Source organism: Calcarisporiella thermophila (genome assembly GCF_041956535.1).
Source record: "Calcarisporiella thermophila strain CBS 279.70 unplaced genomic scaffold VTP21scaffold_9, whole genome shotgun sequence".
NCBI lineage: Eukaryota > Fungi > Calcarisporiellomycota > Calcarisporiellomycetes > Calcarisporiellales > Calcarisporiellaceae > Calcarisporiella > Calcarisporiella thermophila.
Window position 1 is genome coordinate 640,510 of NW_027192199.1, and position 17,295 is coordinate 657,804.

The following is a 17,295-nucleotide window of genomic DNA, read 5'->3' on the forward strand; positions in this document are numbered from 1 at the left end:
GAGAAGAAGAGAGAGAGGGAGGGAAAGAGAAAAGAAAGAAAGACAGAAAGAAAAAATAAAGCAGAGCAAATCATCATCACGCCACTGTATCTATCATGGAGTTATGGTTGCATTGGGAGTGATTGTTTTTGCGCTTCTGGGAAGCTGAGCTCGTCTTCAGAGCTGAAATCGCTGACTGCGGCCATTTCGCTGTTTCCTTCGCTGTCAGAGAGGTCGTAGGCAGGCTGGTTGAGGGTGGAGGAGGGGCGAGTGGCGCTGGATGGAGGCGGTTTGGAAGCTTGCTGAGAGTGGGCATATTTTGGCGTGCCCGAGGTCACATGCCGCTTGGCATGTTTGGCCGGCGGGGTGCCGAAGGACGAGGAGGGTGAGCGTTTGTGTCCACCGGGCGCAGCGTGATGGCGGCCACCAGAGGCCGTCTGACCGCGAATCTGCTTGGTCGCCTTCTCGAGCATTTCGTCGGTGTCCTCGCCGCTGTCGGACGCAGCAGCCGACATGTTCATTTCTGCGTCTGATAGACTTATGTCCGACATCTCGTCCGCCCCTGAGGAGGGAGGTTGGTGGTGAAGGTGCTGCTGCTGGAATTGCTGGGGGTTGGTGAGCTTGAGCTTCAACGTGATGCCCTTTTTGGCCGGGCTTGCCATCTTTTGCTGATAGAGTTGCTGCTCTGCACGTCGCGCGGCCTCCTCCGCCTTAGCCTTGACCCCTCGTCGCCGAGCAAACGCCGGTCGCTTGCCGCGCAGCACGAGATTGCACAGGTGCTCTATCCGACGGTTGATCTGCGATTCCTTGAGCCACTGGAACTCCTCATTGGACTCCTCCATTTGCTTACGAACCCAGTAGAAGCCAAGCTCACGGTCGTCCAGGATCAGGTCGCTGCGATTGATCCCATGCTTCGCGAGGCCAACGAGGAAGTCTTTGTCGTGCTGCCCGGTGATCCACCACCGGGGAAGCCCGGTCCGGATCGAGTAATCGAGCAAATCGTCCACCTCAGGGTGAGGAAGGACCTGCTCTCTCACGCGGCGCAGCATTTCCACTCTTTTCAGCAGGCGCAGGCACTTCTCGCCCGGCATTGGGTCGGGGTCATAGCGCTCGTCGAAAGGCTTCTCGGGGGGGAGGAGACCCCGCTCCTGATGCTCCACCACCTCTTGGCACATCTCGACCATCTTCGCATAGTAGACGGTCAACGACTCGTCATCCTTGCGGGTGAGCGAGGAGATCTCGCGGAACCTGTCCCATTTGAGCTCGTTCGTGCCCGGCGTCACCTCCACTCCGAACGACATGATTGTCTTGAGGAAGTCGGCCTTCTCGCGCTTTGTCCACCGAATGGCCTGCTCCAGCTGCTTCAAGCGCTGCTTCTCAAGCATCCGCTCCTCTTTCTGGCGCTTCTGCTCTTCCTTTCGAATCTCGCGCTCCCTTTGCAGCTCTTGGAAGCGCTGCTTCCGAGACTCGGACAGGAAGTCGCGCATGCATGCCGCGATGATACGACGGAGCCTTACGCCGAGATCCGCCTTGGAGGGCCACATGAGCGCGTGGTCCGAGGAAAGATCGCCCTGCGGCACGGTCGACTGCTCGTCTGCAGTTGCCGAGACGGATGGCGCGGGAGAGCTTGCCGGTTCTTCATAGTCGTATCCGCGGATAGGGATATCGCGAGAGGGCGTGTCCACCTCTGAGGCCGTCTGAATCGACTGGATACCGGGGTGCTTCTGCGGCGTGGCATCCGATATACCCGTCACCGGCGCGTCGTCGTCCATATCGTCTTTCGAGCCAGCATCTCCGTTTGACTCGATAAAGTTGCGGCCATAGAAGCAGAATTCAGGATGAGCTCGCATTTGCTCGTACTTCGAGTAGCCGAATTTGACGACATGCAAAAGCAGATCACGGTCCTCCTGCTCTCCCCACCAAGGGGCAGGAAGGTGGCCTACATAGATTCAAGCATCCATCCGGTTAATCATCTTGAGATTCGTAATAACAAGAGGGGAAGAGGCTCACCTGTCACGCTCGGGATGGGCATCTTCTTCGCCTCCTCCCAGTCTTTCGGCACGATTCGGTAGTGGACATTGTAGAGCATTTGTAGGCGCAGCGCAATGTTGCGCGCCTTGCGCTCAATGTGTTCATGGTATTCGGGAGTGGCATTCACGAGGAAAGACTTGTATTCGACAATTTGCTTTTTATTCGCGCCACGATACGGAATATGATCCTCCGTCGGGAACCCTTGGAAGTCTGTGTCGGGCTCCTCGTTAATCATCGTCTCAAGATCGCGTACAAGCCGACGGTCCTCTTCACAAGTGGGATTGATAAGCGGGACTATTTTGAGTATAAGGGCGCGAGTAACAGCCTTAAGATCCTTGATACGTCTGCGAGGAAAATGTTCTGCAAAAAGAGATAAAGCCAAGAGTTTAGCAGCTGCCCCCTTCCCCTCTTATCCATAAAAGATAAAAGCACTCAAAACATACTTGCAAATTCCTCCCACATGCTATAGCCGTAAACCATCAGCTTTCTTTCGTATTTGGTTCTCTCAGCAAGACTCCAAGGAATCAAGCCCTCCTTTTTCTTTCCATTTTCATCGTATTCGGAATCCACGTCCTCCTCTCCGGTATCCGGGGCAGATTGTGCGCCGAAGCGTTGCACTATCATTAGAAACAGAGATGTTAGTCGACTTTTCGACCAAAGAGCAACGAAAAAAAACCCCCGATTACCTTGTCTTCTTTGGCGTGGCTCGGTTACAATCAGTTCTTGCCACTCCGGAACCTCCGTCACATTCAAGCTAGCCTTCTTAGCCCACTTGTCCCAGAAGTCCGGATCGTTGAGGTCGACATCGTCGTCGTCGGCAGAGGTGGGTGCGAAGCTAGCCTTTGAAAAGATGGAGCCCTTCTCGTTGCCCTCGTGACGAATGACCATTGTGCGACGTTCCAGAATCTGATCTATATCTTCGGCGCAGAATTTTGCGCTTAAAGAAATGGACCGGTGATTAGCCAAATGCTAGGGTCAGAAATTGTGATGGAGCTGTGTGGTGTTTACCTGGCATCATCGTCCATCATAGCTCCGTAGACACCTTTCTTCAACAATTCTTCGATTTCTTTCTTGCTGAGGGATGAGAGCGGCTTCGATACGTCCGAGTCGTCCTCCGAACCGGGCACCGAAGAATCAATATCCATTTTCTGCATCACGGCTTTGTCGAGACCCAATTTCAGCCCAGCGCGGTCGAACATCTCCTTCTCATAAGTGTTGCGGCAAATGAGACGGTAGGTCTAGTATTGAAAAAAAAAATCAGTTAGGTCAAACCTCAGATATCCAATGCAATCTCAGTTTGTATGCACCTGGACACGCTTAGTTTGACCAATACGGTGGCAGCGTGCCTGTGCCTGCAAATCGTTCTGGGGATTCCAGTCGCTGTCGAAGATGACGACGGTGTCGGCTGCCGTCAAGTTGATCCCGACACCTCCGGCTCGTGTGCACAGCAGGAACACAAAGGATTCTTCAAGAGGACGGGTGCTAAACCGATCGATGGCCGCCTGGCGTTGTTCGCCGCGAATCGAACCATCGATTCTCTCATGATTGTACCCACGGCCTCTCAGATAATCCGCGAGAATATCAAGACAGCTGGTGAACTGGGAGAAAACCAGCACTTTATGCTCCCCCTCGTAGAGTTTCTTCAGCAATTTGTCCAAAAGAACCTACATACATATATACCCAAGAACAGGAGCCAGTCAGCCAGGGGTAAGACTTAAAGGTTCACAGTGATAGACAACGGACCAATTTTCCAGAAGCTTCAATCATGCATTTAAACTGATCTTCAGGAGTGTGTGCATTATTTTCATGAACAATCCGCTCTTCCGCGCCCTGAATCAAGTATGGGTGGATACAAACTTTGCGAAGCTCCATCATGATATTAGTAAGAGTTGGCCCTGCGCTTGAGCCTATGATGGGAGGATTCAAAATGGAGGGTTAGTAACCTGTAAAATGGTGGCGATTTCCAATCTATAGCCCATGGTGATGCTTAACCTTTTGCTCCTTTTTTCAAGAACGCAAAGTTCTTCTCTAGAATGGCACGATACCATCGCTTTTGTGCGCTCGTCAGCTCTACCTCGATCACCGTTTCTTCCTTGACGGGGATGGTCTTCTCCACGTCTTCCTTAAAGCGTCGCAGCATCAAAGGCTTAAGCAAACCCTGTAATTTGGACACTTCGGCCGAAGATTTGACGGAGCCGAACTCTTGCATGAAGATGCGTTCGTCCGGAAATCGATCGGGCTCCATGAAGTTCAACAAGGCCCAAAGCTCCTCGGTTGAGTTCTGAAGCGGCGTCCCTGTCAAGAGGACCTTGTGGGCAATGCGATACTGCTTCAGCATCTCACCGACTTTCGAAGTTTTACTCTTAAGCCGATGCGCCTCATCGAATATTCCAACACGCCACGGCACCGGTTTGAGATGCGATGAACCAGGCATGACCATCTCATAGGTGGTGATGAGTACGTCGAACTTGTACATTCCTGGAATGATGGCGCCCTTGCTATCGCGATAGAAAAACTCCGTCTCTACAATGAGATTCCGCGCTGTGTCGTTTCCGCGGTAAGTCACAACATTGAGGTCTGTCCATGTGTCGAAAGCCCGTTCCCAGTGCGGTACGGTAGAGAGCGGTGCCACCACAATGAATGGGCCGCAGACACGGTGCTTGGTATATATTTCGTTAAGGAACGTGACCGACTGGACCGTCTTACCGAGACCCATCTCATCTGCCAGGATGGAGGGTTGCTGGTTGAACCAACAGTATAAAAGCCAGTTTACTCCTTCTAGCTGATATGAGCGAAGTTCATTTCCATATTTATATCTAACATGGTTAAAGGGGATACCAAGGTTATTCAAGCACACATAGAGGGAGAGCGAAGGGAAAAGCTTGCATACCGAGGAGATTTGGATAGTTTTTTGAACTGACTTGGATGCTGACGCACGATGGTTTTGTTTAATTTTACGTCTGGAGGATCTCTTCGCTTGTGAAATATCTCGATGCTATCGGGGGCAATCTATAAAAAAATGAGAGTAAACGAATCGTCAAGATCTAGTATAAAGCGCCACAGGAAGGATTCGTAGTTCCACTAACCTGTTGCAGCTCTTCCGTGCTTTCCCAAGTGCACTGATCATAAGGCAGGCTACACCATTTTGTTAGGTAGAACACTTTGAGCTTGCCAGTCATTGGGTCCTCCAGCTCTCCCTCGTCGATAATGCGGTCCACCTAGAGTGGTAAAGAGGCGTTAACGTGGAGAGAACTGCGATTGTAAATCCTGAAAAATAACTATACCTTTGTGTAATCTTGGTTATACATATCTTTTTCGTTGTGAGACTGACGCTGTTGGAATTGTGCCAGGAACCGTTTGATACGGTTCTTACCCATGTGCCAATTCTCTATTTCCTCCCGCGGAATCCAGTCTAAATGTCTGTAGCTTGTATTCTAAAGAAACCCAGCAGTGCAAGGTTAGTAAAGAGGAGAAGAAGGGGAGTATAGAAGTCGCAATACCTTGTACTTGATCAAGAACTCCTCTCGGCTAGGATCTGATGGCACCGGTCGACACCATAGTATCTGCTCAAACGTCTAGAGTTAAAAGTAAAACGCGTCAACTAGAATCCTTCTAAGCAAATGGATATCCAAACATGCCTTGTCTCCCAGTGGAATTACAGGGCCATTAGAGGCTGCAACGGATTTCTTCTTGGATGCTTTTCTTTTGCCTCTACCTGATTTTGCTGAATATTTAGATTTAGAGCGCCTCGAGCCCGCATCCTCGTCATAATCGTCGGAAGTATCTGCCTCTTCCTCAAGCTCGTCTTCCTCGTCGGATGAATAGTCTTCCTCATCCTCCTCGTCCTCTTCCTCGTCATCGTCCTAAGGGAATAGTCAGAAGTCAGTTTTTGATCAGACGCGCTCTCATTGAGGGCGGCAAGGGGAAGCCAGATTAACGCCATGATCATGAGAAATGACTCACCAGATACATTCGCCTACCATTATTCCGATTAGCGGATTGTGATGTATTCCGTGAGCCATTAACCAGCTTGATTCTGGGCTTTGGCATTACTGTTCGCGCGGGCTGGGGCCGCTGATCATAGTCATCTTCCTGCTCAGAAAGAGATGAATCATCGCCAAAGATGTCCTTGTCCGATGGAGAAGTTGTTTGGCTCTTGCTTGACATTAGGGGGGGCTATAGTTATAATTGTTTATATTTTTTAGGAAAAAAAAAATAATCACGGCCTGGCAATAACCATCCACACAAAAAAAAGAGAATTAATGGCAGTATGAATATCTAAGATGTTTTTATATCGTTTTTGTAAATGGGAAGGAAGGATGGAAGATGACGGAAAAAAAAGAACCTAGCCTTCGCCTTCTACTTTTTTGTGTGCTGTGAGTGTGAGTGGGTATTGCCCCGTGGCTCTATGCGCAGTCACCAGTATGTGCGCGCGACTTCCGCCCCTGTCGTCGGTCTTTTTTTTTGTACCAAAAAAACCTCAAGGCCTAAGGCCGACCCCCCATTGTATTGAAAGATTTGTAAATTCACCGTTTGTGTACTATCAGCCGGATCACTTGCACACACGACTCATTGTCGCATGGACATCTCCCCCATTCATTTGTAATTGCCATTGTAGGAATTGTCTTTGATAAGCTCTAGGTTCATATTCGTCATGTCCATGGGGAGCTGACTCAACCGATTTCGATGAATTTAACAAACAAAACTCTTTTATTCACTCAACATCTCCCACCATACAACTACAAGGAAGCAGCATTAATCATACTCCCGTCGGGTGCAAATCAGAAATCACCGGCCTGTACCTAGGATCAAACATCGCCTATTTCTAAATACATTTTGTCAAACCAATACTGCGCCGTGGAAGAGTTTCAATTTGCTGTTTTCAGAAAAATTTTTGGATTGACATTGAAAAGTAGTATGATATAATCGACTGTACAAATATAAATAACAAGCCCCCCACAGGAATCCCGCGGCCGCCTTTATATGCCATAGATATCTTTGCCCGTTGGAGGTTGGTACCTACGATGGAGCCATCCCCAAATAAGATCGGCTGAAGACAATAGAGCTGTGGCATGCACAGCTCGTTGAACACTAGTGTCTCACTTACCCAGAAGTCTCCTCCAGTTCAGGGATCGCCGTGGTCGACAGATAGATGGTGATCACCGGAAGATGTCGCGTCACCTTCACCCTGCATATCCATTAAGTTAGCATACTCCCGCTCTCCCCAATACCTCCATGCTTTGGACCTTACTTGTCCAGGTTCTGCTCCAAGGGCTCCCACACGTCTGTTGCATTCACGCTCCCAATCTGGGTGTATTGATGCAATGTGCCTTCCATTCTCCGCTTGATGATCTCGGTCACCGTTACTGTCTTGTTGATGGCTTTTCCTTTTCCAGAGAGAATGAGATGCGTATGCTTCTTCTCCTTTTAGGGACGCGCAAATAAAACAAAAAACACCATGAGCCAACCACGACTATATCCTCTATACTGAATATTGATGTTCCACCCTACCTGAAGGAGATCTAGCCCATACGAAATGTAATTTCTAACCTTGCCTTGTGTCGTTATGTGGATTTCATTCGCTGGCTTTGGCTGTTTTCTCTGAGTTGAGGCAGAGGAGGAAGCATGTGTGGTTGGGTTGAGTCCCACATCGATGTGCTCCTCTTCCTGTGCCGTATGCTGAGGGACCTGCCGGTAAGCTTCCACTAGTGGTATGAAAAAGATAATTTCATTGCAAAAATTAATACGACTCGAGCAGAGTGGGAGTTTACAAGTAATGCAATCTCTCTATTTTATTCGAGCAAAATATATACAAAGAACGAACCCGGTAATAGGTATCAAGCTGCACTTACTTAATGAAGATAAGGGAAATGTATAAGGGGGTCGGGCGCTCTGTTCTAAATGGCTTCTCGATCAACCATGTATCTCCAAGCCGAAGCATCCACAGCTGAGAACTCGAATTTCCATAAAACACGCTGCGCCACCTTACTGATCCCACCTCATTAAACGCGAAAAAAAAAAAAGCTACAGTTGGCCACCTTGACTTGTCGAAATCCTTGGATCCCATTCAAACCATTCGGTGATCAACTATGAATGAACGTTTTAAAACGGCACTCGAAAAGATGGAGCACTTACTCCTGTGCCCCGTTTGGTAATTTTCAAGCCTCAAACAAAAATAAAAGCTAGGCTAATTTCATGTCCCTATACTATTGCCCTAAAATCTGTCGCGTCTCATAGCGGACATATTCTTAAGGAGACATATACAGTCACAGAGTGTGGCCATGTGTTCTGCAAGTAAATAGTTTTACTATCGGTTTCCTTTTTATATTATTATCGATGATCACTATGAATTATCGTGTAGAGCCTGTATTACAGATTCAATAGTCGATTCCGCCTCCTGTCCGAGTTGTCACTTACCCATGATCCCGAAAAATCTCCGCCGAAATCCTCAACATGATACACTTGTCGAATGTGTAAATGGGCTAAAGTACTTAATCCATACGAACAGAACAGCTCCCGAGAAGCATGAAGAGGCGGGGGGGGAGGAAGAGGGAGAGGAGAGGGAACCCAGAGACGATAGAGAGACCTCTGCCCTGGCAGGACAGCTCTCAAGGCAAGCAAGTTTAATGGAGTATATAGATTTGGATGGAGGTCTCGTGGAGGGGCAGGATGGAATAGTGGTGGGCTCGGAGGTGGAAAAGGTCCGGGCTACGCCCTTGGAAGAAGAGGAAATAGTGAGGGCGAGCGACAGGACGGAAGCATGCAGTTTGGAACCTAAAGAGCTTGAAGGAAACCTACCGAGCGGGGTGCTCTCATATTATCTCGGCGGACACTCTTTGTCTAAGTTCAAGGGAAGACTAAGTGATGTGGATATGGACGAGAGCATTTTGGAGACACAGTTCGATAGGGTGGGAGAAGGGGAGGCCACGGTGGAATTGATTAAGCAAGAGAGTGAGGCGGAGAGCCTTGGTGCGAACCATTCTGTGCCCATCTTATATCCGGAGTCGAGAGCAGGATCGGCCCTGACGGCCGACTCGATTTTGTCCAGACCCCATACGGTCATTAAGGAGGAGGCTGAGGAATTATGTATCCGCGAAACGCCCCCGTTGGTGATGGCAAATTATCCGGTCACGCCGGTGCGCTATGAACGGGAAATGATACCCGACGAAGACAAGGTACTCTTGCATCGTTAGCGGCGAAAGACTTCCGCCCACGAATGGGTCTCTAAAAACACTTTTTGCGCTTAGGCAATAAGCCATCCGCTTGGAGAGCCGGGAGAGGAGACGTCCTATTTGACCAACCACAAGGCAGCCAAGCAGCTGGTAAGCCGGAAATCCTACGCGAAAGGGTTGGCCGACCTGCTCTACATTGCTTTTATTGTTTTTCCAGCTGGATTCACCCGAGGACAGAGAGCATACCCAAAAGAGACGGGCAATAGAGCATCCTGCACGCATTCTTCAAAATTCCGCTAAAGATACTCCCTTCGTGAAGCCTCCACGGCTGCATTCCGGATCCAAGCAGTCCAAAGTAAGCATCATTCAACTCTTTGTAGTCCATTCACTTCCCTGTAACACCATTTCGTCCCCCCCCCCCCTTCACTGTTTAGTCACCACCCCGCAAAGACCCTCCCCGCTCGGCCACCCTCTACACGGACGCCTTCCCCTCCCTGGCTACGGCCACCGAGCTCACCAATCTCCGAGCCCCACCCCTTAAGCACTCGAAGACCGCGACGGAAAGGAAGTCAGCGCGAACGTGGGACGCGAGTACATCGGACCATGAAGAGAAGCTTCATAAGGAGGTGGAGGTTATCGAAGGCAGCGAGGGGGAGGGCGAGGAGGTGGGCGAGGAGGAAGAAGAGGAAGAGCAGGGGCTATTACGGAGAAAGGACAAGGAGTCGGTGGTGCTTATGGTAACCGGATTGAAGGAAGGAGACAAGGTAAGCGTTCTGGCTCGGGGTGCCCCCCGAGGCAACCATCGGGAATGAGAGGCTAAGCATATCCCGTCTCTATGCAGCAACAGTTTACCGAGGCCCTCAGCCGGATCCACTTTACCACCTTGACGGTGCGCGTCATTGAGACCCCCGTCGGCGACCACACCTTCAACATGGATCACGTGACCCACGTCGTCACATCCGTGACCCCGGAGGGGCTATGCCCGCGCACCATCAAGTACTTGTATGCCCTCATGGCCGGCAAGTGGGTGGTCAGCCAGCGATGGGTGGTGGACAGCGTCCGCGCGGGGCGATGGCTGGACGAAGGCCCCTATGAGGTGCGAGGGGATTTGGCGTGCGGGGAAGTCGCGGGGCCCAGGTTGGGGCGCAAGTCGGCAGACCACGACGAGACGAGTCCAGAGGAGCCGGAGGCAGGGGTGAAGCGCGAGACGCTGCGCAAAAGGGAGAGCGGGGGGCGGAAGCTCTTCCACGGGTGCAAGTTCTTTTTCCTGGGCGAGTTTCCAGACCCGCTGCCCGGCAAGCTGGCCCTCCAGCGGCTAGCCGTGTTCGGCGGCGCCACGGTGCTGCGGCGCAGGCCGGCACCGACTTCTCCCCATGAGCTGCGGAGCAGCAACGCGGAAAATGAGCCCGTGGACTCGTCGCGGCCCATCGTGCTCTTCGACCCCAAGTGCTCAAGCGTCAAGGGCCTCTCGAGCGGCGGCCTGCAGGCCAAGCCCATCTCCTGGCTGTTGAATTGCATTTCACGCCAAACGCTCCTTTAAGCATCAGTCTCTCTCTCTCTCTCCCCTTGTGCATAGTCTCATCTCCCATTCCCCTCACCCTTAACATCACTCCCATTGCTACATAGCTGTTCCACCACCACCATGTGTTTGTTTGTCTATCTGCTTTACTTTGTTTACACTGTTGTTTGTTTGATAGTCTGTTTGTAATTATGGTTGTCAACCATAGGGATATCATTCCTCCGGGTCCATGTGGACGCGGGGGCGTCATCACTTGCTTCCATTCTATTTATTCGTGGTTGAAGATAAGAATGAACACCCATGTCTGCATTGACAATAGAAAATGAGAAAAAACACCCAGGGCCATGCACCGAGAAGCCCCCGTGCACGCCTTCGCCACCATTCCCATCCACGCCACCATATAGTCAATTCACGATAAGCGACATCTTGCGGTCCTTGGCGAAGATCTTGGCAAACGGGTTCTTCACCAAGCCCGCCAGAGCGCTGGCCCCCGAAGGCTGCTCATGCGCCTGGACTGCCTTGCCTCCCTCGATACCCCCGGCCACGGGAGCCTTTAGCCCACGCGTGATACGGCGGTACCCGTCGAGAAATTCGATCTGGCGTTTGTTGAATGCGCCGCGCCTTGCACTTCGGATATACTCCACAGACTCGAGCGGCTCCATCCCGTACTCTATCAGCGCAATGGCCACCATCACACATGCGCGGCCCAGGCCGGCAACGCAGTGCACGCAGATGGTGGGGGGAGGCGAGTGCTGGGGCTCGATAAGGGCGAGCCACTTTCGGAGCACCGAAAAGGGAGGCTAATGCCAGATACACAGGGGGTTATTGGTCAGGCTCGGGAGCCTTCAAAACAGATTAGGTAATTACCGCCCCGCCATCCTTAAAAGGCATATCCACCATGCGAATGCCGGCCTTTTCCACCAGCTCAGTGCTGTAGGTAGGCTCGCAGACCCTCTAAGAACAATGCAGAAGCCAGGGTATACGTCAATAGGGCTGCATCTACGTGTGAATACAAGCGGGGAACACGACAAAAAAAAAAGAGGGCCATCATGGCGCAGAAGATAAGGGAGATAAGGGGAAAGCCCATATGGGCAAAAAATAGGGGGGAGAGAAAGGGGAGAGGACGAGAGAGAGAGAAGAGAAAGAGAGTGCTTACCACCAAATGCGTCACTCCGCATTTTTGAAATTCCTGAACGTAAAAGTTCAAAGTCGAGTTCGTTGGGCAATCCGAAATCACGAATCGAATGGGCGAGATGTTCGGCTCAAGCAGCGTAATCATACGCCCAAGCGTCAAGAGACGGGAATTGTTCTTTGAACCGATCATGGCCCCAAGATAACGAGATAACGACGTGAGTCGAGAGGAGAGAAAAGAGAGATGGAGAAGAGGGTAAAAATACTAAATAGATAAATAACGGCTGAACTGCAAAGCTGCGCGGGGGGATGTAAAGCTTATCAAGAGAGAGAAAGAGAGAGAGAGCCGGAGAGGAAGAGTAATGAGGATTAATTAGAAGCTAAGACCGAGAGGAGAGGGGAGAGAGGAGAGGGAGGATGGATTAATGGGATTAATCTCCGTCTAGCTCTGCCTCAAGATATTGTCCAGAGCAGAAAGCAATGAAGAACACGGTGGCCCAGACACCAGAGAGCGGAGTGGGGAACGAGATGCGGGGAAAGTCAAAAACAACTCCCATAAGAGCGTTTTGGTATCGTTTAGATAAAGGCGGGGGGGAAATTAGGCGGCGTGGAATAGTTAACAGGCGTGCGGCGTAGAATCGGCGTCTCCAAGTCTGAGGGGAAGGATGCAAAGAGAAATGAGAAGGAAGAGGGGGGAGAGAGGAGGAAAGAGGTTTCTAAGAAGGTAGCAGAGGCCAGCGGCTTAAAGCTGAGGAGAAGCGATATGCGGTGTGGGAAGGCGAACGAAGAAGAAGAAGAAGAAGGCGGGGAGGAGGGAGGGTTGAAATACGACTGGGAAATGGGAATTTCAACTCCTGGTGATTGATTAGCTGAATACGCGGGTGAGTAGAGGGCTTGAGCGGTAGGGGTCATATGGAAATGGGATTTGTTGACTCAAGGTTAGAGTGAATTCGGTTTCACAGTCATAGTTGCGGGATTTTTTTTCTTGCTGCTAATAAAGCACTTGGTGCCAAATTGGATAACGGGGCAATTTGAACCGCGAGGATCTATACTACATTTGCTACACTGGGATGCCGTGGTACGCGGCCATTTCGATCTCATCTTGAAAAACATCACTTTTCATGTTTGGATCTTCGGTTAGGGACTTGGAAAAAGGACGCCTCCGTCCTACTTATTAATTAACCTAAGCTAGCTAAAGAGAGAAAAAGGAAAAGAAAAAGATAGGGTAATCATAATGATCGATGGGACACAACAACAATAACAACAACCACAACAATAACAACAACAACTACTAGTGATGGGTGGCTTGTTGAAAGAGGCTTTCCCTAGGGAAATAGGGAGGGGAGGAGACTCTGCAAGAAGCATGCCTAGGTGATGGTAAGTGATAGAAAAACGATTATAAGGATACATAGCGGCCAATGGAAGAGAAAAAAAAAAATAGGGAGAATAGAGGAGAGTAAAATCATGGGTGAGAAAGAGTGAGAACAGTGAAGGAGATAGATATTTCGTGATAAAAAAAAAAAGATTGATATTACAAACAGATTAAAAAATATATCGAAAGAGTGATATTAAAATAGTGTGAATATGAAGAGTGAATATGTGCGAGAGTGTGTGTGTGAGAGTGCTTGTCAATGAGGGTGCGGGTGGGTGCAGGGATGAAGGTGCGGTTCAATGGTAGGGGGTGGAAAGAGTGAGATTTGACTTTCAGTAGTGGCCGCTTTCGAGCGGACTCTGGTTTTTACATCGAGGCCACTGAAAGGTGCAAGTGAGACATGGAGGAGGCGGCCGACGGGGATGCTATGATCGCATGCTGGAGGAGTCGCCCATCGGAAGCTCCTGCAGAAGCTGCGACTGCTGCGCCATGGGATAGCTTTCGGGCGGTTGGCTGTATCCGACGGCATCACCGTCGGCGGACTTCGGCTGTGAGAGCAGACTGCTCTTAGGCATCAGCGAGGAATCGTGGATCGCCGCCAGCGCTGACGCTTCCATCTGGAGAGCAGCGAGCCTCGTGGCCGGGGCAGAGGCGGATCGCCGCGATCGGAAAAACCCGTCCTCGGTGATGGAAACGGGCCAGCCGGCCCCGTTCCCATACTCGGGGAGAAACGGTGGCCGCAGAGGGAGGGCATTGGCGGGGTGCTGCTGGGCTAGGCAGTGGAACTGCGGCGTCGGGGGCTGCGAAGCATAGGCAGGGGTGAGGGGCGGGTGGGGTGAGGGGCTGAGCGGTCGCGCCTCGGGCCGGAACATGGCGCCGTAGCGCGTCACCCTTCCGATATGCTCATCGGCTAGAGCGATTTCACGCACCTGCTGGTAGAGCAGTATGAAGGGGCCGCGAAGAATGTGAATCAGACAGTGGGATGCCTGCTTGGCCTCCGTGAAATCGCTGCATCGCACCCATGCTTTTTCCGGCTTGGCAACCTGCTGCTCCTCTGCCTTCTCCTGCGCTCCGGCCCCATCCGCAGTGGCGGCGTCCGCATCCGCATTGCTATCCCTCAGCTCGGCCTCGCACCTCTCCAAGTAGAACGTAGGCGCCGACTCCAAACGCAGGACCATCTGCGCGAGCGGCCCTTGGCACATGAGATCCAAAGACGTCACCGAGGCAAACGAAAACTCCATCTTGAAGCGGTTGGCCTTGTCCTGGACCAGCCATGTCATCCATTTGCGAGTCTTGTCAACAATACACAACAAGTCGTCCGAACTGAGGCGAACGCGCCTCCACTTGCCAATGATGATTTCGTCGCACGCAAGGAGATCGCCATGATCCGAGGCCGTTGGCGGGAAGGTGTTGCCTGAAGCGTCTAAGAATCCCCGAGAGGTTAGCACCTCAACCTTGGAGAAGACAAAGGAACAGCAACGAAAGGGGGAGATTCCCCTCCCCTCTCCAACTTACCTCTAGGGAACATGGGCGACAGGCTTGCCTTCATGGGCGCCTCCAGCGCGATGGGCGTGAATCCTCCCCATCCTGATTTGTCCGCCTCATTCGCGGGATACAGGGCGCTCGGAGCATAGCCCGGCAGGCCATACGGCGAATACCTCGAGTCTTTGTCGGCGCTGGTCATGGCTCGCTTGACCATCTGCTTAATCTTGGCCCGTCTGTTCTGAAACCAGATCTGAATGGACCGTTGGGGAAGGGAGAGGCGCCGCGCGAGCTCATCGCGAAGTCGATTGTTGGGCATGGGATTCCCGGCAAACACATGCTCGAGAATGGCAAGCTGCTCGGGGGTAGTTCGGGTGCGCTTCTTGGGGTTGGGGGCGGAGAGAGAGGGGTTGTCCTCGCCACCGGTCTCCAGAGAGGGCTGCAAGGGGGAGGCGGGCGGAGAATTGGAGCAGGGGTGGTGGGGGAGGGGTTTAGCCGAGGAGGAAAGGTCCGCAACGGTACCATTGGGGGCAAAAGGGCTCGTTAAGTCGTCGAGGGGGAATGAGTAATAGGGGGCCTGGCCGTAGTCAGGGATGGGGGTAGGGTAGGCAGAATCGGTAGCGGATGAGGTTGGGGATGTTTCGTCAAGCAAGACTTGCGAAGAGCTCGGAGGCTCCTGGCCATTGGTAACGAGTGGCTGTCCTTCGTTGGAAGCTCCCCATTGAGTGGTAAGCAGCTGTGTGGCCGTGAAATCATCCGAGGCGAAGTTCGGGGGTGGAGCCGTGTAAGGATCGTGAGCGATCTGGGAGTCGGGAAAGAAATTCATGTTCGGCATTCCCTCCTGGAAGACCGTGGCATGGGGAGACTGCAAGGGCATTGCGAGTAGGTAGGACATAGAAGAGAGGGAGAAAGGGCGAGCACAACGCAATGAGAGGCAACCGAATGAAGGGACACGCAAAACTGTAAGGAGCGCGATAGAAGGAGGGTGGAGCAGACCTTCGAGATGGCGGGGGAGGGGGGGGGAGCTAAGCTATATGCTGCAACAAAGGGGCATTCAAAGGGGGAGGAAGGGATGAGAGAATGGGATGGAGGTATCGACAGCGGCGAGAGGAGCGAAGGGCGAGAAACGGGGATGCAAGAGGCGCGGAGGAGGGGAAACAGACCGACAAAAAGCTTCACACGCAAAGTGGAAAAAAACGGGGAAATAAATATGGGGAATAGGGGAATGCGAGAAAGGATGGGTTTTTGGCGGAACCGAGTACATTCAGGTTTTTGTTTTCTCGATAAAGGCTCAGGAAGAAACGGCGGCAAATCAATTAGCTCGGCGACCGCGAGGCTGCCCTCCTCCGCGGCCCATATTCGGACGCCTGGCCCAAGTCATTAGGCTTTAATTAGAACGGCTTTTCCCCCTTTTGGCCCTGTGAAACAGCTCACCCGGAAATGGCTCAAGTGAGAAGGATTTTCGCAGCATGTAATGCAAGGAAGTGGGATTGGAACGCTCGCTATGCATCTGAGCGCTTTGGCCGCCGCGCTCCCGAGAGGGATCTCGGATGAATTGCTGAGCCGAACTCCTTGGCTTGAGTCGGCCGCCCGCCCGCCCGCCCGCCCGCCCTCCCCCGCGCCTCCCGCCCACCGCTGTCAACTTAGGCCTCCTGCACCGCTGCGTGGCTGGTGTGCAGGGGCCCCCCCTCCCGCTTAGGGGGGACGCGACAAACAAGCCGAACGAAAAACAAGCTCCGAAGAACTCAAAACCCCCCACTCCGCATCTGCAGCCGAGAGTCCCTTGCCGCTTTTCCCTGGCTATTTGGGCCCCAATCGCACTAGTCTTAGATCCCAGAACACACACCCCATCGAAAGAAGGATGGGGGGATTCGGATTTCCCCGTCGGGAGATGGGCCAGATCCATCCGGGGAAAAAATACACCGCTTTGTTTTGGCCCGTTTGTACCTTGCTTCTCCTGGGTTATTTTAGTCAAATGAAGCCTCGTTAGCTGGGAGATGGCGAGACTGCGGGAGAAGGGCCGATGGGGGAGTGGGAGGGGGAGGGGGGGGGGCAGTTAAGGATTTTTGACAGGGAAAACAAGCGAGATCTCCGGCTTTCCCTTTTGTGACTGTCAAACAAACAATGACACAGAGATCGACCCATTCCTGCCGTGAATTTTTCTTTAGTCATACTGGAGGGGTTCTCTGTATTCAAGGCTTGCTGTCGCACATTGCGCTGTGCAACCCGGTCCAAATGCAAGCAATCAGGAGAACTCGTCGACACCTACGACCCTATCCCACGGGGCCATCCCAAGCCTTCTAAAAAGAAAGACACCGGCCATGGGGGAGGGATGTTTCAAGCCAGAGGTACAAGCGAAAGAGGGGTGTGAGCGTGTGTAAGGGTGAAGGCACGGATCCATCCAAGCAGAGTTTAATGAGTAGAGCAAGAACAAGGCAGAAAGTGCAAAGAACAACCAGCGTACCAATGCTCTATCATGGTAGAGGTAAGAGTAGACATAAGAATAGAATAAGAATAAAAGCAAGAATAAGAATGAGGATGGGAGCTCGGCTAAGACAAATTGGAAGTCCCCTCCGCCCCCCCGCAAGAGGGAGGAGAGCAAAAGGATG

At 51.9% G+C, this 17,295-nt stretch overlaps 7 protein-coding genes across 7 annotated transcripts; 2 read left to right on the forward strand and 5 right to left on the reverse strand.

Annotated features, from left to right (window-relative positions):
- Nucleotides 1-101: 101 nt before the first annotated feature.
- Nucleotides 102-6,177, reverse strand: VTP21DRAFT_11628 (uncharacterized protein; the record flags this gene model as incomplete). The annotated part of the gene is made up of 14 exons (XM_069391093.1): nt 102-1,918; nt 1,990-2,370; nt 2,454-2,627; nt 2,697-2,947; nt 3,019-3,248; nt 3,318-3,674; nt 3,754-3,917; nt 4,003-4,826; nt 4,901-5,019; nt 5,097-5,228; nt 5,295-5,444; nt 5,511-5,585; nt 5,649-5,873; nt 5,974-6,177. 14 exons carry the CDS (start codon nt 6,175-6,177, stop codon nt 102-104), a joined length of 5,103 nt encoding a protein of 1,700 aa, XP_069252259.1.
- Nucleotides 6,178-6,989: 812 nt separating this feature from the next.
- Nucleotides 6,990-7,951, reverse strand: VTP21DRAFT_11629 (uncharacterized protein; the record flags this gene model as incomplete). Its single annotated transcript, XM_069391094.1, has 5 exons — nt 6,990-7,029; nt 7,118-7,198; nt 7,262-7,434; nt 7,522-7,759; nt 7,863-7,951. 5 exons carry the CDS (start codon nt 7,949-7,951, stop codon nt 6,990-6,992), a joined length of 621 nt encoding a protein of 206 aa, XP_069252260.1.
- Nucleotides 7,952-8,099: 148 nt separating this feature from the next.
- On the forward strand, nt 8,100-10,722 carry VTP21DRAFT_11630 (uncharacterized protein; the record flags this gene model as incomplete). Its single annotated transcript, XM_069391096.1, has 7 exons — nt 8,100-8,161; nt 8,248-8,304; nt 8,372-9,185; nt 9,258-9,332; nt 9,400-9,537; nt 9,617-9,946; nt 10,024-10,722. 7 exons carry the CDS (start codon nt 8,100-8,102, stop codon nt 10,720-10,722), a joined length of 2,175 nt encoding a protein of 724 aa, XP_069252261.1.
- Nucleotides 10,723-11,105: 383 nt separating this feature from the next.
- VTP21DRAFT_11631 (uncharacterized protein) lies at nt 11,106-12,025 on the reverse strand (the record flags this gene model as incomplete). Its single annotated transcript, XM_069391097.1, has 3 exons — nt 11,106-11,501; nt 11,569-11,655; nt 11,858-12,025. The coding sequence occupies 3 exons, from the start codon at nt 12,023-12,025 to the stop codon at nt 11,106-11,108; spliced, it is 651 nt and encodes a 216-aa protein (XP_069252262.1).
- A 383-nt stretch (nt 12,026-12,408) lies between these two features.
- On the reverse strand, nt 12,409-12,744 carry VTP21DRAFT_11632 (uncharacterized protein; the record flags this gene model as incomplete). The annotated part of the gene is made up of 1 exon (XM_069391098.1): nt 12,409-12,744. The coding sequence occupies one exon, from the start codon at nt 12,742-12,744 to the stop codon at nt 12,409-12,411; it is 336 nt and encodes a 111-aa protein (XP_069252263.1).
- Nucleotides 12,745-13,629: 885 nt separating this feature from the next.
- Nucleotides 13,630-15,581, reverse strand: VTP21DRAFT_11633 (uncharacterized protein; the record flags this gene model as incomplete). The annotated part of the gene is made up of 2 exons (XM_069391099.1): nt 13,630-14,627; nt 14,720-15,581. 2 exons carry the CDS (start codon nt 15,579-15,581, stop codon nt 13,630-13,632), a joined length of 1,860 nt encoding a protein of 619 aa, XP_069252264.1.
- A 579-nt stretch (nt 15,582-16,160) lies between these two features.
- VTP21DRAFT_11634 (uncharacterized protein) lies at nt 16,161-17,057 on the forward strand (the record flags this gene model as incomplete). The annotated part of the gene is made up of 3 exons (XM_069391100.1): nt 16,161-16,359; nt 16,459-16,647; nt 16,855-17,057. 3 exons carry the CDS (start codon nt 16,161-16,163, stop codon nt 17,055-17,057), a joined length of 591 nt encoding a protein of 196 aa, XP_069252265.1.
- Between the last annotated feature and the right edge of the window lie 238 nt (nt 17,058-17,295).